Genomic DNA, 23746 nt, shown 5'->3' on the forward strand with positions numbered 1-23746 from the left:
TCTTGTGTCCTCCATCAAGTCTTGTCTAGAGTTCTTCTTGTGGAAAACACTTTCAGAGATTGAGTTTGCTGTGGATATATATATATATATATATATATATATATATATATATATATATATATATATATATATATATATATATATATAAACTTATTCAAAAAAACTCCACGTGGAATTAATGAGTGAACATGAAAGCAAGAAGACACACTTGATAGTTCTGATCTCTCAGGGAATTCATTCACTGCAAGAAACTTTTTATTGTTTATATATTTAATAATTCTTTTTACAGCCTTTCAGTGTGTCTTTGTTACTAATTGCTATCCATCTGTTGATCTTTTTTACCCCTTTTTTAATTGTGAGTTTTCTCCATGACAAAGTCAACTGAATCAATTTTAGAAAATATGGATCTGCAAATGTGTTAGTGACACATTTTTATCTTCCCTTGGGACGGGCACATCTATGAATGCTCTGGATATTGAAGTGAATTCCAGGCTTTGGCAGTGTCCGCAGACAAGAGAGAAGAAATGAGTCCAATGATGCTTCTTTTAGCTGACCTAGCTGAGAGTTATGGATTATAATGTAATAGTAGAATTTATAACCATGACCTAACTTTGTTTTTGTCACTATATCAACGTTTTTAAACTGGATATAGATAAAGTGATGCTTCAATCAGTAAACATACAACATAGTACCTAGTTTAGTTTATTAATTGGTCACTACTTCCACTACTTCACTTCCATTCTTTGAACTTCTTTTACTTTAATTTTCAAGTCAAACTTGGTCCTTTATTATTTCAGCATGGTGATATTTCTATCAATTCATTATGTTTTCTTGTCCATGTAAAGCAAAGCATGTTTAACTTCTCTGTGACAGCTTCAATTTTTTTTTTGGGAAGTAACTACCCACTTAGTTATGTGTAGACAAGAGTCATCATCACCTTTGACCCCTGCATGCAGGAATTCAGTTGATTACAAGGACATTTCCCTTTGATAATATGACAATTTGGAGTTGTGATGGCTGCAAAGTTAATCCATGAGTGTCCAAGATTAGAATTTAAATGAAAGGGAAAAATCAGGGTTCATTTTTACATTGACTGCATGCTTCATTATAAATAGTTGTCTATCCCTGTGTTAGACTCTTATTGTTAAACTGTCTGTGGAGAAAAAGTGGAGGCTCCCTCTTCCTGCAGTCCAAAATAAAACACTTTATTAGTCCGAGAGGGAAATAACCGTTGAAAAATAGGCTTTTTATGTTACGAAATTAAGGAATTGAAAATGCTTTATTTTAAGGTATTTATTCTTTTCAATGATGAGAGCAGGTGGTCAGATGGCTAAGTTAGACTAGCTGGTTATCCACAGTTCTTCCATATATTTAAAAAAAAAAAAAAAAAGTTGACTGGACATTTTGGAAATGGACAAAATCTGTCATGGAGGCACAAAAAAGTTATAAGCATTTTCTGGAGTTTTTTTTTTTTTTTTAAACTTGTTGGTGCACATCAGGGGTTATTTAAAAAGACACAACAAACCACATCTGATTAGGAAAGTGTGACTCATCATCTGCTTCTGATCTACAGGTAATTCACATTTCTACTCATTTTGGGGCTGGTAACCAAAATGAATCAAAACCAAAATTCAGAAGACTGATCTTAGTAATCAGTCATCGGGCTCATGGGAATTATGTATTTAAACTTTTGAAAATTTAAATACTGAAATAATTGCTGATTTGGGATGGACGGGTGACCTGTCCAGAGTGTACCCTGCCTTTCACGTGATGATTGCTGGGATAAGCGCCAGCTTCCCCAAGACCCGTAATTGGACTAAGCAGTATAGAAAATGAATAATTGTTTATTAATTGTAATCAAGGTAACCTTTTTCTTTAAGGTTGTATCGCACAGCCTGAACTCAGATACATTAAAATATTCCAGATTTTCCAGAGATAAAAGTAATTCATACTGATTGATTTTAAGGTTCTTTTAGTCATCTATAAATATCTTAATGGCCGTGGGCCTTCTTATTTATCTGACCTTGTTTTAAGTTGTGAGCCCTTGCGGACCCTGAAGTCTTCTGGTACTGGCCTTTTTAATATACCAAAATTCAGAACCAAAACAACAGCAAGACCGCGTTCCAGTTTTATGGACCTCGCCTTTGGAATAACCTGCCAGAGGACCTCAGTGCTGCAGAGGCTGTAGATGTTTTTTAAAAGAGGCTCAAGACCCACATTTTGCATTTAGCTTTTATTTGATTTTTTTCTTCTTTTCTTTTTTGTCTGTTTATTTATTTATTTTTAACCAAATACATTTAATTACATATTTATTTATTTTTTCATTCATTTTTAATCTTTTAGATATCATTGTCTGACCTAAGTTTATGACATATTTTATGTACTTTTTATTATCTTTATTTTGTTATTTAGATTACTTAGGTTTAATCTTATTGTTCTAATTGTTGTTTTACAGAATTATTGATTTAGATATTTTATCTTGTGTGTCTTTATTCTATCTTTTTAACCTTTTAGCTCCAGTGTTTTCTTCTTCCTCATGGGGATCCTCCGTGTCGGGGGCTGCACCTGTTTGACCAGTGGGGCTGTTGTGGCGGGGGTCATCCTGCCGGGGATGTTGGTAGGGGTTCTGCACTGCAGCCAAATGGTCGGGTGTGGACCCCGGCCTGCCTCGGCCTTGGCGTTTCCTGTGGCTGCGTCTCTGTTGGTCACTCCGGGGGCAGCTCCTGACATGGACGGACTCCCCAGATGTCATTTCCTCACAGATACAGATGACAGAATTCTAAAGTTATTAGTTTTAATTTTGGCATTAATGGTCAGGGGAAGGGTTGTGTTGTGTGCGTGTATGGGTAACACGTGTGTGTGTGTGTTTTTAAATGTGAAACTGTTTTTAATTTTTGTATGTTATACACTTTGATGTGCTTTTGTATGAAAAGTGCTGTACAAATAAAGTTTGATTTGATTTGATATTCTTGAGAGTTTTAAGGTTTTAATTTTTCTTCTTTATTTATGAGTTTTGGTTTCCAGTTAGAGTAGGTTCTTCTTTTCTTGAACTACACCCCCAAGGAACAAGTCAATACTGCCACCCTCAGCGGATATACAGCCATGTTATACTTTTACTTTAAGCCAGCGGTAGGTAGTTTGGCACTCATCATACTGGTAGTACAAGTACATCTCAGAAAATTAGAATATTATGAAAAAGTTTAATATTTTTTGTCACTCATTTCAGAATGTGAAACCAATACATTATATAGATTCATTACACGTAGAGTGAAACATTTCAAACATTCAGTTCTTGAAATTGTGGCTTATAAATAAAGAAAACCAAAAATGCAATGTCTCAGAAAATTAGAATATTGTGAAAAAGTTCAACCTTAGAAAGTCATGGTGTCACACCCTGATCAACTAATGAACTCAAAATACCAGCAAAGGTATCCTAAACCTTTAAATGGTCTCAGTCTGGGTCAGATGGCTACACAATCATGGGGAAGACTGCTGACTTGACAGATGTCCAGAAGACGATCATTGACCCTCCACACGGACAAAAAATATTGAACTTTTTCATAATATTCCAATTTTCTGAGATGTACATGTTTCCCTGCTTCAACACACCCGAGTCAAATTAATGAGTCATTGTGCGAAACTTGATAGGCTGTTGGATTCATTTGATTGAATTAGGTATGTTGGAGCAAGGAAAAATCTAAAACTTCACATTGGTATCGCTAATCAAAGGAAATCTGTCTTCTCACTGTCACTGTTGCTCTCTGCATCACAGACAAATATCTATACACAGTCCTATCACACTTTGAAGAGTTTTTATTCAGATATATCTTTGTTTCTGTGCTTTTAGTGTGTGCTTCACGCTGCCAGAAGTTCCTCATCTCACGGGTGGGGGAGGACTGGATCTTCCTCATTTTGCTAGGGCTGCTCATGGCTCTTGTCAGCTGGGTCATGGACTATGCCATCGCCTTTTGCCAAGAAGGTAGGAAAGAGACAGGAAGCAGACAAGAATGGAAGAAGTTGAAAAGACAGTGAGAAAGTTACTGTAAAATGGCATTAAACGTTAATCCCTGAAAAGTCTGACCTCATGCTGAACTTGTGAGGAATTAGGCCAAATTAAAATCCAGACACAGCTAAACACACAAGGATCTAAGGCTAACTTCAGAAGCTCATATAGCAGACTTCATTTTAATACTTAGAAGACTGAATATTTACCTTGTCTAAAGAGGAACATCTATTAACATGTTCAAAGTTTTTTATTAGTTTTTATCAAAGTAATTTTACCTTCCTTTCTCCTTTTGAGTTTTCCAATAAGAGAAATTAATGATCAATAAATCAGCTAGCTGTCAGAAGTCAAAGAGTACCAGGTAATAAAGGACAACAAGTGGAGAAAGTGGTTTAGTTTTCTGCTGCATTATACTGAGATGATGTTACTTACATGTGTATATGTGCAGCACAGAAGTGGATGTATGGTGGACTGGACAGTAACATGCTTCTGCAGTACATCGCCTGGGTCACCTACCCTGTGGTACTCATCACTTTCTCAGCAGGGTTCACTCAAATATTGGCACCTCAGGCTGTGGGTAAGACATTTACACAAATTATGCACAAACATATGAAATCCTCCCACTAATTCACGGTCATTTCTCTGTGTTTGAATAATGTAATTGGCTCTGAAGTGCACAATAAATGCTCCAAGGACATGTGCTGCATGTCTCTGCAGGACATCCATAAAACATACCTTTGATGAGATGTGCATACACAAAACTTTATGAATATCAATCAGTCCTCCTAACCCACCCCTCCCTTCTCTCTTTAATTTAATCCTTCATTCCACTCCCTGTAATTGCTTTCTTTCAACTCATCTTTCCTGTGCATTCCATCACCCACCTGGCATTTCTTTCTCTTTCTTGCCTCCTCAGGTTCAGGTATTCCCGAAATGAAGACGATACTCAGGGGGGTGGTGCTCAAAGAGTATCTGACTTTTAAGACCTTTGTGGCCAAAGTCATTGGTCTGACCTGCGCTCTGGGCAGTGGGATGCCTCTAGGGAAAGAGGTAGAAGAACATTTTCATCATCAATTTCCATCACAGGCTACTTAAACCACAAATGATGAACGTTGGAGGTTTCCCGTAGGGGGATTTAATCCCCTTACTAGTCTCATTTAAAGACATAACTGTCTAAATAATTACATGATTTAATGCTAACAGTTGTAATGTTTTTCCTTGCAGGATTTGATAAAGTATTCATAAACTGAGTGGGGTTTAACCGTACAATTAATTGTTTTGCCTCTCATTTTGAGTGCAGCATGCTCCCCTCTGTTTTATTTGTAAGTTTACTGGCATCTCTCTGTTCTCCTTAACAGGGACCTTTTGTTCATGTTGCAAGTCTGTGCGCAGCTCTTTTGAGCAAATTCATGGCTGCCCTTTTTGGCGGGATTTATATGGTGAGAATGAAAGACAAATTACAAACTTTTATTTAGATGTATGAGCAGACTGTGGCACAGTGTCATTTATAACAATCATTCCTCAAGTCTGATGTATTATTGTCTGACTGTCTCTGTACAGGTAAAACTAAACATCCTAAAGGACAAGTTTGTTGTTTTTTTTACATTTAAAGCCAAAATATGCTGTGAAGATAGAGCAGAGTAGAGTACAATAGAGTACAATAGAATAGAATAGAATGCCATTGCAACAGTTGTCACAGCAAGATTGGATGGGCTCTATACGTAAATGAGAAACTATAGCAAACATTAAAAAAGGCTTTCACACACACACCCAACCACAAATGCACACGTGGACCTACACACACTTACACGATTGTGTAGTGTGTATTAGCAAATGAGGTTTGTTGAATAACAAGTTCAATATAACATGCTAAATGTATCCTCCTGTGGAGGTTTTTTTTTTTTTTTTTAAATCTTTGTGTTAATTATGAAGACAGAAAAATCACATGCAGTTAGTAGTTGAAAAAGGCTTTGATGCTTGTTTGACTTTCTGCCATTCCCCAGGATTCACTCTCACCTCCACTCATGTGAGAGCTCACCTCACCTTGGGCCTCTGTCTTGTTTCTGCATTGGATGCTTTGCTGTACTTCTCCTCCCTGCACCGACAGTCACATCAGTGTGGAGGAAGATAGAATGCAGTGAAATGGAGAAGGGAAAACACATGTCAGCAAAGTTAGAAAGACTCAAATAACTGAGGGCTCAGCAACAAGGACATTAAATGTTAATTCATTCCACTGTGGGAAGAAGACTGAAGCTCATTGAATGGTTGTTTGATTTGATGGATAAAAAGGTAACTTCGAATTTCACACGTATTCCTATCTTGTTTTTAACTTTTACTGCTAAAGGAAGAGCCCTTTGAAGGGAGCAAGGTATGTTTTCACAACTTAAATAGTTTCCATTTCCATTAGCATTAATAATCCATGCTGTCCATTTCTGAAACTAAAACAGATTGATGTCCTGCTATTTGTCTGCGCTGTTTGATTCTGTTCAGTGAACTGTCACAGGAAAGCATTGATCTTTGTCATTTTTGCTTTGATATAAATGTATCATGTCATGATGCAACATCTAATCCTGCTTTTCATAAGACCCTCCCATATACCTCAGCTCATATAAGTGAGTGAACATGAGCACATCCATCATTTTTATTATATAATTTCTTCATCTGTAAACTCTTTTGATTTTGTGAAATAGTTGCATTTCTCTGGAGCTTCCTATACATTTTGATTCTTTAAATGCACAGCTATGTTTTAGTTTTTTATGTTTTTATTCTCTGATTCTTTTACAGAACGAGCTGAGAAACACGGAGATGCTGTCAGCTGCCTGTGCAGTGGGTGTGGGCTGCTGTTTTGCTGCCCCTATTGGAGGTAATACACCATGGCTGGAGCTTTTTTTTTTTTTTTTTTTTTTTTTTTTAAATTGTATCTAATTATGGCACATAATTGGAAAAAGGAAATGCTAGAAATAGGGGTTACCAGTCTTAGTTAGCATATTTATATAACTGTTTAACTGACATGCAAGATCCTGCAGGTTGACAGATTACAGGTTAATTATCTTTAGAGTTTAGTGGTTATTGAGGTTTTCTGCTGTTTTTTGTGGGATATCCCATGTCAAATCAACCAGCAATCCCATCAATCCATATATTTTTCTGTCCTTCATCATATATTCATATTAATCAAATAAATTTAAATGAATATTTGATGAAGGAATACATGATCACTAAATCTTAGTAATATGATATGCTCTAACAAAAACATTAGATGTTCCCATAAACATTGAAGATATTAAAATAATAAGAGTCAAAGTAAACCAATAATGTAGGGGTAAAACACACATAGCAAAGAACAATCTCTGTATCATATAAAGTGAAGGACTTCTTAAATGACCAAGTGCTGTTGATCTTGTTTAAAAGTCATACAATTAGTTTTTATTTTACAAGAAAAGAGCCATTAGAGCTATTAGGAAACTGTTTAAAGAGCCAACAAATCATTAATTTTGTACATTAAAATAAAGGAATGTGGAAATTGAACATATGAAGATCTGCATTAGTTTAGTAGTATGTGTACCACGAGTAAGATGGGTTGTTGGCTGAGCTGCAGGACTTGAATAAATGGTGATTTTTCTCACAGTGAACTATAATTTTATGTTCCACATATAATAAAATTGTTGATAAAGAAAAAAGTAAATGTGGTGAAGTAGCAAATATGGTTTTTTTTTTATTATTAAGAAAATCCTTTTATTATTACTGTTTATTTACTTTATGTGGAATTTATTTTGTGTAAATTTTGTTAGATTGCTGAAAATTAAACATATTTTGTTAGATTTTTTTAAAACAAGTTTATTTATAAAAGCATCTTATAACTTGGTTATAAGATGCTTTGCGTGATGCTCCAGACATCTCTCATCTTAGCTGATTAGTTTAGTAGTATGTGTACCACGAGTAAGATGGGTTGTTGGCTGAGCTGCAGGACTTGAATAAATGGTGATTTTTCTCACAGTGAACTATAATTTTATGTTCCACATATAATAAAATTGTTGATAAAGAAAAAAGTAAATGTGGTGAAGTAGCAAATATGTTTTTTTTTTATTATTAAGAAAATCCTTTTATTATTACTGTTTATTTACTTTATGTGGAATTTATTTTGTGTAAATTTTGTTAGATTGCTGAAAATTAAACATATTTTGTTAGATTTTTTAAAACAAGTTTATTTATAAAAGCATCTTATAACTTGGTTATAAGATGCTTTGCGTGATGCTCCAGACATCTCTCATCTTAGCTGATGTCCTTCCCTTCCTTCTCGGTTATCCCATGACATTTCAAGGCAATATAGATCTGTAATCCACACAGTCCAGATTAAGATTTCTGAAAGGCACCCTAGACACATCAAAACAGATCTTTGAATCACTTTAACTGGTCAGTTTCATTGCAACTGAGCTTAAGCTTTGCTCCAGGTTTCCCATGTATGAGCCATGAAGGAATATTTGGTAAAATTAAAGCCTCTTTGCTGAGGGTGGATCAAATTAACAATATTTTCCTGAATTACTAAAAAAAAAAAGTTTATAGTTTTAAAGAGAATAAAATGTTGCCAGAGTGATTTTGAAGTTGGTCAGATGGGTACATTTCAACTCAAAAATAGGTAAAAGAATCAGGATAAAAACAACACGTACAGTTTTAAATCAATTAAGACTCCGCAGGTAAAATGGTTAATGCATCATTAATTTGTAAGATATTGGTTGTTTTGCCCTTATATTAGGTCTTCTTTCACATTCATTCATTCATTCATTCATTCATTCATTTCATTCATTCATTCAATTATTCATTTATTCATTCATTCATTCATTTCATTCATTCATTCATTCATTCATTCATTCATTCATTTTCTGTACCACTTAGTCCAATTGTTGCTGATGAACTTGAGCTATCCCTGCAATTAGCAGGCATAAAAAAGGGGCTTGCATGATGCTGTTTATTATGTAATAATTAATGCAAATCATTTCTTTTTTTTTGATCGTATAAGCCTAATGTCTCATACTCATAGTTTTAATGAGGACAATCAGCAGAAGAAGATTTGTGTTGCTAAGTTAAATATTTTCCCCTGACTGATATGTTACTTTTCCCCACATTTTTAGATTTTTAGACACTGCAGTATGACTTTAGATCGATTTCTAGCATTTTCTCTGTCAGATGTAAATAAATGAATAATTGCACATACGTTCCTCCATTCAGCTTAAAAGGGACGTTCACACACATTGTTTATGGATTTTTGTGTTGTTTACTTTTTTAACTCTCATTTATTATTTTGTTCATAACTCCCTAAACATTTTGCACTATGATCTGTCAAGACTTTGGAAAGTAATCTGCTGCATAAACTGTTGCAGTGATGAATCATATTTGGTCCAATCAGCAGCTGCTCTGCCTTCATCTGTTTCTTACTCTTAGCAGATGGACTCGCCCACTTGGAAAATGTAAATGTTCGAATTTCCATATTTTCTGAACACTTTAAGAACTTGTTGACCTTTTTTCAAACTTTACAGGCCATCTTTCATCTTGCTGTTAATCTTATTTGATTATGTTGAAACTGTTTGTTTTTTTTTATCATTATTATTACATTTATTACCACTTTAGTTAGGGATAACCTGTGATGATTATTTGCATATTCCTCTTTGCATTAAGCTAAATCATCTCTCATGCCAGCTTTGTTAGAGTTTGATACAACAGAAGCTTGTGGATGCACAAGAGGCAGATGGGGCTTGTTTCTGGAAATGATTGACGCCTTGTCTCATTCATGTAGAGCAATTAGACTGATCCTTGCTGACATCAGAACAAAATGCCCCACACAGTCATCGATCACCTAGATTTATTGCATTTTCAAGATGATTAGCGATACATTCGCTTCTTGAGCAGTTATTCATACGTGTTATTACACAACTGTTGAAAGCTCAAGGCATTAATAGGTGTCAATGAACATTATTAGAATTAGATGAACAAATAAGGATTTGACTGGGTGATAAAAGCTGAAAAATGATCAGTTAATATTGTTAATGACATCCTAATAGTTGTACTTTTAGTATTTATGAGAAGGACGCAAAGGGAAATTTTACTCAAATACAATTTTAAAAAAGATTGTATCACTCTTAGTATGTTGCATTGCAGGTGTCCTGTTCAGTATTGAGGTCACGTCAACATTTTTTGCGGTGAGGAACTACTGGAGGGGCTTCTTTGCTGCCACTTTCAGTGCTTTCATATTCAGAGTACTAGCTGTCTGGAACCAGGAGGAAGGTAAAGTACAAGAGAATATTTTCTGTTTCATATTTCTGTATGTGTTTGTACAATTGTTTGACTTTATCTGCAACATCAACTCTCTAGCAGGCAGAATAATATGTTTTTATTCAACTTATAACAGATGGTCTCAAACTGCGCTAAAATTATATTAATCCTGATTGTTTTTTTATTGATGTTGTGTCCCATATTCATTTATTCTTTACCAGTAACACATATACTGATATACAGAAATGTACAAATTTTTATTATTGATATTCATTTTCTGAGTGTGACCACTGAGTGTGTGCACTAGTGGTCACTACTGTGGTGGACTTTAGCTTTCTGGTAGCAGTGCTTCTCAAACTTGTGGTCCTGACCCCAGCTGTGGTCCCAAATAAATATCAGGGGCTTGACAGAGTACGGTTATAACAAACAAACTTACATAAACTGAATAAATATTCAAGGCTGTCCAAATAAACCCATTAATGCAAAAAGATTTATATGTAGAATTAGCATTTCTATTTTTTTATGCATCAGAGCATGAACAGCAAAGTTATTGCTATTACTCATACCTTATTAAAAATACAAATTTTTAATGATCTCAGCACGAGAAGCTGATTTGGGGAATTTAGGTGAAATGAATCTGACAAAACCTCCTTTGCCTTTCTTATTTGTGAAGTTTCTGATACTTTACAAGCCATACATTTAGAATTTTTATTATTGAGTGTCCAAAAATATTGGTATCATTGGTGGGAAACACCAGACTATGTTATTTGAGGCTTGTGGTTCAAAAGGTTTGACAACCACTGTCATATGGAAAAGTCTATTTTATGCATTTTTACTCATTGCTGTACAGTTTCCGCAGCATAAGAATGTTGTTCTTTTCCTCAGAGACCATCACTGCTCTCTTTAAGACACGTTTCCGTCTGGATTTCCCGTTTGACCTTCAGGAGCTGCCAGCATTCGCTATCCTCGGGTGAGTGTGTTTCTCTGGAGCAATGCTGCAACAAACACTGTTAGTTACTCAAGAGATGTACACCTTTATTCAACCCAGCTTTGAGTCTCCTCCTGAAGTCAAATTCTTATTTGGATTCTGAAAGTTGATTTATATTTGATGAATGGGGCATGAAATTAACTTTTATAGTCTGTTGATTACCAGCAGAGACTGAATCAAAATGAGCCAAATTTTTGGGGAAGTTTGAATCTTTTTTTTCTCTTTTTTTAAGAGCAAAACAATAAGTGATCATTGCTTGGCTCACTGTTAAACAACCTACAATAGTGAATGACATATCCAGGCTGTAAATTAAGGAGAGGTTTCATTGTTTTTTCCTTTTCCAGACAGCTTTTCAAAAGACCAAACAGTCATGTGTGCATGTCTGTTTGCAGAATCGCTTGTGGTTTTGGTGGCGCTCTGTTTGTCTACTTGAACCGGTTGATTGTAGAGTGCATGAGAAAACAGAAGACGATAAACAAGTTTTTGCTGAGAAAGTGAGTATCTGATCTCAGTTTTAAAAGTGTTTATATAAATAAGAAGCTGCTTCTCATCTTGTATTTGCTGACTCCATATAGAATAAACATGAGTAGTGGCACTTGAAAATCCAAAAGCCAACGTATAATACGCCATGAGCTCACTTTTGTAGTTACTTTTGACACTTCTGCTCTTCTGATTTTCAATTTTTGCCTTAGCTTTTGCCTGGATTACATTCAGAAAACAAATACATAAAATAAATACCTAAAACACATTTTTATACTCAACAGCAAAAGGAAAACATGACATTTAGAAATGCTAAAACAGATAATTAAAAATAGCACAGAAATCAATTGACAAAGCACTTGTGATTGATGTTCTCACACTCTAAGTTAAAATCATAATGTACTTGAAAATGTAAGAGTATGAATAAAGTTCATTTCATGTTTATCATAAAGAGTTTTTTATTGACCAAGGAATCCATGTACAGTGTGACAAACACACCCATTAATGACCCGACAGTCCATCTCTTCCTGTCAGGCGTCTGGTGTATCCTGCTCTCGTCACCCTGTTAGTATCCACTCTCACGTTCCCTCCGGGCTTTGGACAGTTCATGGCTGGACAGGTGAGAAAATAGATTCACACCCTTTTGTCAGAATTAAAGCATGCCCTGATGTGAGTTGACTGACGTTCATTTTAAATGGAGTGAGTGTTGGTGTCAGGTGGCGCTTCTCAGATTTTATAATACTTCTTTAATAGCTGTCCTATTTTCCCATATGGTTGATAAACAGTATCTAAGACTTTATTTTCATAAAACATTGAACATTTCAGGCAAGAAGTCAATTTATTTTGTTTTTGTTTTTTTACATTAAATTGTAAATTCAAGAAAATCTTGATTTATTTGTTCCCAGAAAATGTTTGCACCAGGTTCATGTTGTATTGGCACCATCAGAATTTTTTTTGTCTTGTGCGGGTTATTTAGACCAAGCCTCTAATCCAGATAAAGCTAACCGCTCTCTGATGCAGTGAAATTTTCTCCATACATTCACAGTACCACAGGATGAACCCAATGACTTTAATAATCCCCCTCGCTCTATCCTAACAGCTCTTTCCTGTTCCTATTAAAGCATCATTAAACCACATAGGATTTGAACCTGCATTGTTTTGATCAGATGCGACAGATGTGTTACCAGAATAAATTTGGTTACACTACAACTCTGTATCCCAGCACACACAACTACTTACGTGTAATCATAACAACAATCAAAACAACAACAAGCAGCGCTATGAGTCAGGGAGACAACCATAGTTATGATTGTAGCCACAGCCAAGGTTGGCATCCCCATGGGCTGCATAATATCAAATTTAATATCACTTGTATGGTTTGATTGACTTAATATTGGCCTTGGCTTCACACTGTAGATATTATATATAAAAAGCATTAACAGGTGGTCTTTTTGCATGTGTTGCAGTAGAGAAAATGCTTTAACTTGTAATTTGACATTTGCTGATAATGTGACGTGTCCAGATTTAGTTGCAAAAGTCTGTCAACAAGTCTGTTCCCATGCCAGCAGAGAGCCCAGTCACACATTTTGTTCTAGCTTTACAAAAGCACTTGGAGAGCGCAGACCTCTGCCAAGCAGCTCACGTCCACCCTGTTATTATCCTACATTCATTTTATGTCTATACATTACTAGATTCCTTTATTCCTTGATAATAAATCCAGCATTGTGGCTATGTTGTGATATCTTTATTTGTTCTATTGTAGTAATAAAAATTCCAAAGATTCCCTTTTTTCCTGTTCTGTATTGTAGTTTTGAGAATTTTGCTGGGATCCAGTTTTATCTTTATTGTCTTATAAAACCTGTTGTGAATTTCTACTGTATGTTTTGTTACGCACCCTGACCATTTATTGTGCAGTTATTTGCATGGTGAAAATGACCCTATCTTGCAATGATAAAGAATCCTTCAAAAGAATTCCTGGATCCAGATAGATAGTTTCCCAAAATATAATACAATCTTAGTTAGACCAAGACCCATTCTCAGAAAAAAATTCAAGAAAATCCATCCAGGAGTTTTTGTATAAAGTTGCTAACAGACAGACAGACAAACGGACAGGCAGACAAACGGTGGCTACCTCCTGCCACCTCCATAGTGGAGATGATAACAAGTACTGCACCAAAGTCCAAGCCTGTCCTATATTTTGTGTGTTTTCATCAAGATAACCACTTCTTGTGTTTACCTGTCAGCTGACCCAGCATGAGTCTCTGGTCGCACTGTTTGACAACCGCACATGGTGCCGTCAGGGTGTGGCTGAAGAGTTTGACTACATCAGCCACCACCATGCCTGGAAACACCCCCAGGTCAATGTCTTCATCACACTCATGCTCTTCATAGTCATGAAGGTAAGTAGTAAAAATGTAGAGTTTGGCAGGACTGTATCTAGTTTATGCATTCCTTTGTCTTTCAAACAGACGACTACTTCTCAGCATTGCAGAGGATTTGCTTCTGTTTTAAAGTACATTCAGGTTGCTTTAGCAATCCACTGACCTGCTTGTTATAGAGGTAACCCTACTTTATCACAGGTTTTAAAAAGAACTGAAATGCATGAATCTGAATCAGGTAGGAATATCTCAAAAACATGCAGCGCAGCAGGTCCTGAGGACCTGGATTGAGAAACATTATAGTAATGTAAACATCAACAATGCCTTAAACTTTTTTAAAAGAACTGTGTGTAGAGAATATGTGTAAATTTTAGTTTTAAGCATTTCTCACTCAAAACTTCTCTTTCTGTTCACTCCAGTTCTGGATGTCTGCTGTGGCCACCACCATGCCCGTTCCATGTGGGGCTTTCATGCCTGTGTTTCTTATCGGTGAAGGAAAACTCCAGTTTTTTCTGTTTGTTTTGTTTTGTTTCCAATGACTTTCTATAAGTTAACTACTTGCTAATCTGTTCATGACAACCAGGTGCGGCATTCGGAAGACTGGTTGGAGAGATTATGGCGACCATGTTTCCTGATGGTATACATGCAGATGGCAGTGTGTATCCAATAGTTCCTGGTGGTTATGCAGTTGTTGGTGAGTTTTCATAATTAATCTTATTTCATAGTATTTATCATCCATTCCATGATAATACATTTTCAAACCACTTTCCTCTTTCGGTTTTAAGACTCTCTAAAAATTGCCTGATAAAAATCAATTCCTCTAATGCCGAACTTACATTTTGAAGCAAAGTTTAATTGAAAATTGTTCACTGCAAAATTGCCAGTCATGACTCACTGGATGCTAAATGTTATAAATGGGAGTTGTAACTTAAAATGAGTCCTGTAGATATTCATTTGTTTTGCTCTAGTTAATAGCATACAGTTAGTTTTCATATTGAATATTTGAAGTTAAACACAGTGAACTTTGACTGGCCTTAAAGAGGCAAAGCAAAGAAATCTGTTTTCTTCTTGTTGTTGTTTTTAACATTTCACTTCTACAGGCGCTGCAGCGCTGTCTGGAGCAGTCACCCACACTGTGTCCACAGCAGTGATTGTGTTTGAGCTGACCGGTCAAATCTCCCACATTTTGCCTGTGATGATCGCAGTAATCCTGGCCAACGCAGTGGCACAGGCGCTCCAGCCATCATTGTACGACTCCATCATTCGCATCAAGAAACTTCCTTACCTGCCTGAACTGGGGATGGGGCACCACGAGTAAGTTTGATCTTAATTTGATCTTGCTTTTGCTTTTGTTTTTGATTATGCTTCTGTTTTCTGCTCATCTGACATTTGTTTATTTTTTTTCTTGTTTCCTTGTTTTAACATGTGTTTCTCCTTTGTATTTTAGGAAATATAATATCCGTGTGGAAGACATAATGGTCAGGGATGTCCGCTACATCACTCTTAACTCTTCCTACCGAGACCTGCAGGAAATGCTGTTGACCGGTCAGCTCAAAACACTCGCCCTGGTTGAATCGAGAGGTAAGTTTGTACAATGTGTTCAGCTCTGGTGATGATGATGATGAAACTGTCTGTTTTGGTCATTGACATAATTTTAAATAATTAAATGTACTTTGCCAATGATGATTAGCTACATTAAGAGGCTGTGTATGGTGCCAGTATAAAATATATTAAAGTCATTCAGTTATTTATTAAAGCGTTTTTGATAAATAATTCCACTGTAGAAACAATCCCCTGTAAGTGATGTAGATTTTAAATGACTGGTAGTTTGTAAAGGACTTTTTACCACAACAAATTCAGCCTAAAAGCAGAAATAATTTTAGTAAAAATCTGCAAGTGACTGTCCCGTCTATCCAGGAGACGTAACTGGAATAACCCTTTCCTGTCTAAGTCCAGGCCAAGGCCTGGTCCTTGCCTATATATTTAGGGACAGTGTGGCAGGGACCTGCTCCAGAGGCCTATGGTGTCAGGTCTCACATTAATTTCAAGAGCTCTTAGATAAGAAGAATAATTCAGTGCTCAGTTGAGAAATCCAGATGCTAAGGCAGCAAAGTGACACCAAGTCATAACTTGTCCCTCTTCTACCTTCGTATAAAACTCTTTGGATGATCTGGAACCAAGTGCGAACCAGACCTCATTGGGTAGCAACAGTATTTAACCTCAACCAGATCCAGAAAAATTAAGTTGTTAATCTACATGTTTGTTGCCACAGTTCAAGAAAAAGACGATCTTCTCTCACAGAGAACAAGATGATTGCTCTCAACATGCATTTGGCATCCTAAAACCTCTTTTCTGTATATCCATGTCATTTCCAAATACCGGCCAATAAAGGAAACCAATCAGGTTTAATAGATTAAATGGTTTTGGTGGCTAACAGATATCAGTATCAACAGTACTGTTTTATACTCATGTATAATCAGATTGTTATTCTTTCACAACTTAAATGCACATTAAAACATGCATGTTTTGCACTGTTTTCAACACCTTGTATTCTGTAGTTACACTCCTCCTTTTTCATTCAGTCTCTTACCTCCTCACTTATCCCTCAGAGTCCATGATCCTGCTGGGCTCCATAGAGAGACTGCAGCTCCAGTCTCTCTTGTCTCTTCAGCTGAGTCGCCAGAGGAGACTGGAGTACCTCCGCCAGCAGGCCCAGGACAACGGCACTCAGGATCATCTGCCTAGTCTGACCACGGATAGCAGCCCCAGCTCCCCCTGTACCCACAGCAACCTCAATGCTTCATCCAACATCGGCGCTCGCCAAGGGGTCCGCTTCTTGGTGAGCACCCAAGAGGTGTGAGGCGTCCGGGGGCGCCAGGGGCTGGGCTGGGGAGATGTTTCGCTTGGGGTGGGTTGTAGACAGTAGACCAAAAGTGGCAAGAAACAGCATGTGTGAAGCATGTAGCAGTAGGTAAAGGCACAGATGGAGGTTTTGGACTGCTCTTATGGTTGTGGTAAGTTTTTTCAAACTGTATAAATGTGATTTATTTGTGCTTTAACATTAACTCCTGTTCTCTGTGTCTCTGTCGTCTGTGCCCTTACCTGTGCTGTCTTGTTTGTTTACCTGCATGTGCCTATGTTTGTCTTTTCTGTGCTTGTGTTTATGTGAATGTGCTTGTGTCTGGCATCCTCTGTTTAATATATTTTCCATATAGATCTCCACAGAGGAGTCGTCCTCCTTCAGTCCTGTGGTTTCCAATGTCCAGCTTCCTCTGAAATCAGCCTTGAAAACTGTGTCTGCCATCAGTGAAACAGAGACACCAAATAGTATGTATTTTACGGCTCTACAAGAACACACAGACAACAGATTACACAGAGAAGCAAAAATGGAGGACATTTAGAAAACATCAGTTTCAATAAATGACATCATTCCAAAGCAAATCTAATCTGACTTTTTTTGTCTGCAAGGCTCACAGACCCTGTCCTGTGCTGATCAAGACCAGGAGCTGCTGGAGGTAAGACACATAGAGCGAATACATGTACGAGTGCTCTGCAAGAGTGTGTACTGCACTGTATGAACGGGTCTGTGTGCTCTCTCTGAGTCCAACCATCCACTCTGTCGCTGTTCTGCCACTGATAGACATTATGCCCCCTCAGGGAGCAGGGTTGTCCTTTGTGATCTAATATCAAGCTTGTAGCTGCTTCTTCTGTTAGTCACCCTCAGTGTATGGCCAGTCTGGTGCCAGTTTGTAAACACTATGCATTTTTAGTGCATTTGAGGAGTGTTAGTCTTAGGTAAGTGGTTTTGATGCTTTTAGATCCCATGTTTATGATGCAAATCAGACAAGCCGCCTCCTCTGAGTGTTTATCTTAAAACAAACGATGACGTCGCTGCAGGGGCTAAATCATGACTTCCCAGTGACATGACTCATCAACTAAATGTTGTGGACTGAATATTGAAAATTAAACACCTTTGTTTAAATAAATATGTGGCAAAGTAATAGAAATAGAATCTCTCTAGTTTTATTCAACTGTTTTCATAAAAGTAGATAAAGATTATTTAAATTTACAAAGTGCTTTTGGCCTGCTAAAATTAAATGAATAAATAAATAAATAAAATTGTGGCCATTGTGTAAAAAATTTCAATAAAATCATTTTAAACTGTACACATTGGAAACATTGTAAACATTGGAAAATCTATTGGTACTAGGTGGTAACATTTTTTCTTTTAAATACACTATCATAACTTTTGTGTTTCACAACTATTTTTTTAAATTTTCTGTTATGTTATTGGACTTTCTCCAAGCTGCTTGAATTTGGAGTAATAGAAAACACAGGACCAAAGCCAGTTATATTACAGGTGTTAATGTCATTAATGATCTGTAGGATCTGAAATATATAAAAGCATCTTTAGAATAAACCTCTACATTTCAAAACACTTTTATTATTATCTAAGTGTCAAAAAATTGTGTATGTCTTTTATTGCAAAGCAGTGCAATAATTATTATTGATAACATTTAAAAGAAAAAAATAGAAAAAGAAAAAGTCTGTTATCTTAACTTCACGATTTGTGTCCTGATCATGTCACTTCCTCACTGAGAATATTGAACAAGCTGGTTCTGTTATGTGTGAGTAATGGAAGATCATTTTCATGATTAAAAATACAAAAATAGACATTTAGATTACAACAAAAATGTAAATTCTTTGACTTTAGTACCTTTTTTATGGCACTGGGTCTGCCAGATGAACTTTGAGCTTCTTCTACAGATACTGTGCTCTCATTTTTTTAATCATGTAGTAATTATATCCTTTCAGCAGCATTGTGCTCCCATCACAGAGTCAGACTGGGGTCCAATGTTGCTGTGACGCCATGTTAAGGAGTAAAAACTGTTCAGCCTCTGAATCTGTGTTAATGTTGTGCTGTGTTGATGCCCTCTCACCCCCCACCCCACCCCCTATGGCTGGAAGAGCCCGGCTGGACCGGTTTCTCCAGAAAAGATAAAGCCCAAGCCCAAACGAGTGAGGATCTCAATGGCGGTAAGACTGTCTGCCGCCTAGAGACTGTTGCTTAGTAACCGTTGCCTTGCAACACGCACGTAGTGAGTGCTGGACCAAAATATTTGTAGTGCACAAACCAAGGCAGTAAAGTGGCTCTACAGAGAGAGCGTGTGTGTGTGTGTGTGTGTGTGTGTGTGTGTGTGAGGAAGAGAGAGAGAGAGAGAGAAAGAGAGAGATAAATAAACCGGTTTGTTTTTTTAACATCGGAGTCAAATGATTTAAGAGTTCAATCTAAACTCCTTTCAGTGCTTGCTATGTGTGGCAGCTTTTATTTTATTTTAGGCAGGTTAACTCGTTACCTTTTACTGGTTTTGTGTACGTCAGGTTGTGTTACTGCACTGTTTGACCATCAAGTGAAGCTATTCCTCCAGTTTTACTTTTTAAAGTCAAGTACGCTTTTAAAGTAAGATATTATGTTTGATTTTTTTTTTACCGTTTTTTAACTGACTTGCTACAGTAACAGTAACTGGTAACCAAGGTAGACTACCTTATGTGATTAAACTATGGCACGGCCATCATTTTTAAAGAACTTTGTGCATTTATGGAGCTAGTGGCTGATGGAATTTTGTCTTTTCAGGACTCCACTGAAGTGGAGGACTGCATGACCCCCTCAGAAGTGAGACCGTAACAAATAGAAGAGATTCTGAATTACTTTTATAATTCAGAGATTACATGTTTCTTTTCTCTGTTGTCCATCTCTCTGCAGATAGCGGAGTGGGAGGAGCAACAGCTTGATGCGCTGGTGGATTTCAAGAACTGCAAGATTGATCCAGCCCCCTTCCAGCTGGTGGAGCAAACATCTCTGCACAAAGTACTGCATCAACAAAACAGCATCAACACCCTGTGAAATGAAACTCTGTTATAGAAATGTGAAAACTGTACTTACTTTTCCTTCATAATTCATCAGTTTAGCATGATCATTTAAAAAAAAAAAAAATTAAAATCGCACCATAATGATGCTTTGTGACTTCAATCAATTACCTAGCATTGACAGGTGCTCTGCTTTCACAAGCTGATTTACAGAGGGACACTAATTTTTTAGGCTTTAATAAATCCAACAGTCCACACTTACATATTGCTGAAATTGACTTTTTTTAGTCTTATGTAATTTATCTTTACTGATTTTATTGTTTTACTGTAAACTTTTATTGTTCAGTACTTTGGTCAACCGGGTCGTAGTAAATGTGCTATAGGCTACAAATAAACTTGATTTATTCCCCTCACACATATCATATGACATAGCCCGCGGTGATTGAGTGGTGTGGGCTTTTGGCTTTAGGAAGGCCTCATCTAACTCATTTACCATCACACCAAAATTTGATGTAGTCCAATTCCAGCATGACAGTTTACGTAACCTAGATCTAAAATGCAAATGAGCCCCTCTTTGAGTCTCTATTCAGGCCATGACCCACCTCTCCTTCCTATCCACAGACTCACACTATTTTCTCACTGCTGGGCCTGGACCACGCCTACGTGACCAGTATGGGACGGCTGGTTGGAGTAGTCTCTCTTAAAGAGGTGTGAATATGCGTTTCATTGAATGGTTGAAATTTGACTTTTTTTTTAAAAAAGCATTTTTGATTTTATTGGATTTAAATGGCCTTTCTTCACACAGCTGCGTAAGGCCATAGAGGGCTCAGTGACAGTGACCGGGGTAAAAGTGCGCCCTCCTCTGGCCAGTTTTCGTGACAGTGGGAACAGCACAAGCGTATCCGAGGTAACAGAACTACACAAGCTGTGCATGCGCCACAGAGGGCTGTCGTTGCCACGGGAACCCAACCCACCGGACGTTGCAAACAGACCAGACCTTCCATACAAAGACAGTCCTGTCAGCTTCTTGGAACAAACAAATTTGCAATTTGATAGCAGCCCCAGCGAGATCACAAACCAGCTGACAGAGCTGGTGCTTCAGGAAAGCCCATCATTTAATGAGGACCAATCAGAGTTTACTTTTGACTATAGCCCCTCCCACACTGAGGAATCAGAGCTGGCCTGTGACTATGAACCTTCAATCCAAACTCCAGAGCCAGATGCAATAGAACAAGAGCAAGGAAGTCCATCTCTGAACAGGGACCAATCGGAGCCTGACGGAGAGGGTAGCACCGTCCACCCTGAGGATCTGTCCGAATAATCAGAACCATATTGTCATATCATGAATGTTGCTGTTTCTTACATTTGTAGAAATCCAGCCTCAATACTTGTGTTTTTAATGTTATTGCTATGCGAATATGAAAGAGTGCGGGGGAAAATGCTTGTTGAAAAGATAAAGCTGGTTTTATTTTATATATTTATTACTGTCAACAGATCCCTTGATAAGACCAATATCAACAACTCGTCCTGGGATTCCTGTTTATGTCTGTCTTTTTTTTTATTGAAAGCATTACTATTTTATACATCAAACTTTGTTTACATGTGTTGGGTGAATCCCACTGCAAAAGCATTCCTCTTCCCCACAGTTTCCTTGAAGTTTGAAGATTAATTATTTTTTAATGAAATGATAAATCAGAGAGTATATAAGTTGGAGAGATGGAGCTCCTCAGCTTTGTTTGTGAGGCCTTAGAATGTATCACAGCAACATCTGAAATGTGTTTGGTCCACTTGCAATGTTTTTTTATTCCCATTTTTAAGTATTCATTTGGGGAACTAACAGTATTGTTGTGGTGTACTACAAACCTGGTAGACAAGTTCTTCACAAGGTCCATTCAGTGGCTGTTGGGATTTCCCAGTCATATCGTATAAATTTACTTAAGTCACTCTTACTATGTCATGTAGTAAGTGATGAATTTGTTTAGCTTCAGATCACAAAGTCTCCTCAGTGCCTGCGTTTCTTGTAATGGGGGATCAGGTCAGGTGATATGACACTGTGGTTCATTGTGCACTTTTAGTTTTTTTTTTTTTCCAATTATGGTGGTGGTTTATGGCACATCAGACCAGCTGCTAAACCTCTAGTCTCACTATTCAGCAGGTTGGTTTTTAAAATTGGATTTGTTGACATTAAGCATATAGAACATCACCAGCTTTGCCTTTGACTGTACGTTTGTGTGTGTGTGTGTGTGTGTGTGTGTGTGTGTGTGTGTTTATAGATGTTTGTGTGCGTTTGTGTGTGAGAGAAATTTTCCAAATTTGGTCCAGATTATTAAAATTAATTTGACAAAACAGCGTCCTGGTAGCTTGATGCTAAACGTTACAGAAATGAGTCACATGCAAACATGGTGAAAAGGAAGAAGAGAAAGTAATACAGAAAGCACATAACAAAGAAATCATATAAATGAGCACACAAATGGTGGAATTCAAACAACTACCTACTTGATAACACTGGACGGACATACAGTAGCTTAGAGGGCCAGAATAAACGGCTAATTTGGGTTTATGTGTCAGCTGATATGCAATAAATTTATAATAGTTAATGCAGTAAAAGTGAAATGCTGACTGGGTTATTTACAACAGTCAACAGCTGCATGCCACAACATATTGTTAGCAAAGTTTTTATTAATTTTACTATCTTATATGAATATTTTTCTCTCTGTCCCAAAATCCTGTCTGCTGGGATCAACTTAGACGATGACAAAGGCAGCTTTTAAAGGTCCCCAAAGCTAAGTACAGGGCTCTATCCAATAGTGAAGCACATTGTAATTATCATGATCTAATTTATTGCACATGCAGCCTTGGTTGGCTTTACAGAGGTTGGTCAGTTTCATCATTTAAACATCTTCTGCTGCTGTTTGGGTTTGAAGTGCTTTTAGCATGACAAAGAGCACCTCCTGAGCTGAGTTACAGGAAAATCCTGGTTCTTGTACAGAGAAAATACTGAAACGGACACATATGCTGTGACTAGATATTTATGACAGAGAACATTAAATCCCGCCTGGCCTCTTCAGTGTTGAGAAATGTATCTCTGTATGAAGCCCCAGAACACTGTTGTAGAGAAAAGGATGTGTGTAAGTACTTGTTATGACGTTCTAATGGATGTATTTTAGCTTCATGCAACACTTTTGAGCCATATTCGATCTTATGTGATATCACCGCAGCACACCAAAAAATAGCCTGTTTATTTATTTATATATTTATTTATTTATTTATTTGTTTATTTATGGTCTCTGTAATCAATTGTGCAATAAATGTCTTAACTTTTTGGTTGCTTATAGAATGTGCAGTAGTGCTCTCCATATAATGAATTAAATGTAGAATGCGTATAAGCTAATTTCCAGCGTATCTAGTTAAGCAATAAGTCTGTAGTATCTCCCTTTATACGGCACTTGCCTGTATATGCTTTGTACATATGAAAATACACATAAGAAAATCACATACATGCTATTGTATACAGAAGAATTGTGGATTTGAAATCAGCAGCCATTATTATTTTTCAGAGAACATGGAATTGTTTTTGTACATGAGTCAATTATTAAATTTAAAGCAAAACATATAGAAAATCATTGTGGAATTGTGGTTTTTCCTACTTAATTTTGTGTTTCTGCAGGAAAAAAAAACAACCAAGAATCATGTTTCAAAAAATCATATTTATATATGCAGGACATTCAGGCTCTCCATATCAAAACCACATGATACAGCATGACC

The 23746-nt window shown here is 36.9% G+C and overlaps 1 protein-coding gene across 1 annotated transcript in view; it reads left to right on the forward strand.

Annotated features, from left to right (window-relative positions):
* Nucleotides 1-21302, forward strand: part of clcn2a (chloride channel, voltage-sensitive 2a) — a gene marked incomplete at both ends in the record, with an annotated part of 47102 nt that extends 25800 nt beyond the window's left edge. The window contains 23 exons of the mRNA XM_079243410.1: nucleotides 3848-3979; nucleotides 4452-4580; nucleotides 4920-5053; nucleotides 5362-5442; nucleotides 6348-6371; nucleotides 6788-6866; nucleotides 10154-10279; nucleotides 11153-11237; nucleotides 11648-11749; nucleotides 12252-12354; nucleotides 13979-14134; nucleotides 14533-14602; nucleotides 14697-14807; nucleotides 15214-15427; nucleotides 15561-15694; nucleotides 16723-16967; nucleotides 17329-17440; nucleotides 17582-17628; nucleotides 19058-19150; nucleotides 19749-19787; nucleotides 19878-19982; nucleotides 20603-20689; nucleotides 20787-21302. Of these exons, the coding sequence (XP_079099536.1) occupies nucleotides 3848-3979; nucleotides 4452-4580; nucleotides 4920-5053; nucleotides 5362-5442; nucleotides 6348-6371; nucleotides 6788-6866; nucleotides 10154-10279; nucleotides 11153-11237; nucleotides 11648-11749; nucleotides 12252-12354; nucleotides 13979-14134; nucleotides 14533-14602; nucleotides 14697-14807; nucleotides 15214-15427; nucleotides 15561-15694; nucleotides 16723-16967; nucleotides 17329-17440; nucleotides 17582-17628; nucleotides 19058-19150; nucleotides 19749-19787; nucleotides 19878-19982; nucleotides 20603-20689; nucleotides 20787-21302 (2924 nt within the window). The remainder of the gene's footprint in view (nucleotides 1-3847; nucleotides 3980-4451; nucleotides 4581-4919; nucleotides 5054-5361; nucleotides 5443-6347; nucleotides 6372-6787; nucleotides 6867-10153; nucleotides 10280-11152; nucleotides 11238-11647; nucleotides 11750-12251; nucleotides 12355-13978; nucleotides 14135-14532; nucleotides 14603-14696; nucleotides 14808-15213; nucleotides 15428-15560; nucleotides 15695-16722; nucleotides 16968-17328; nucleotides 17441-17581; nucleotides 17629-19057; nucleotides 19151-19748; nucleotides 19788-19877; nucleotides 19983-20602; nucleotides 20690-20786) is intronic.
* Between the last annotated feature and the right edge of the window lie 2444 nt (nucleotides 21303-23746).

The sequence above is a fragment of the Telmatherina bonti genome (assembly GCF_933228915.1).
Source record: "Telmatherina bonti genome assembly, chromosome: 7".
In the NCBI taxonomy this organism is placed as follows: domain Eukaryota; kingdom Metazoa; phylum Chordata; class Actinopteri; order Atheriniformes; family Telmatherinidae; genus Telmatherina; species Telmatherina bonti.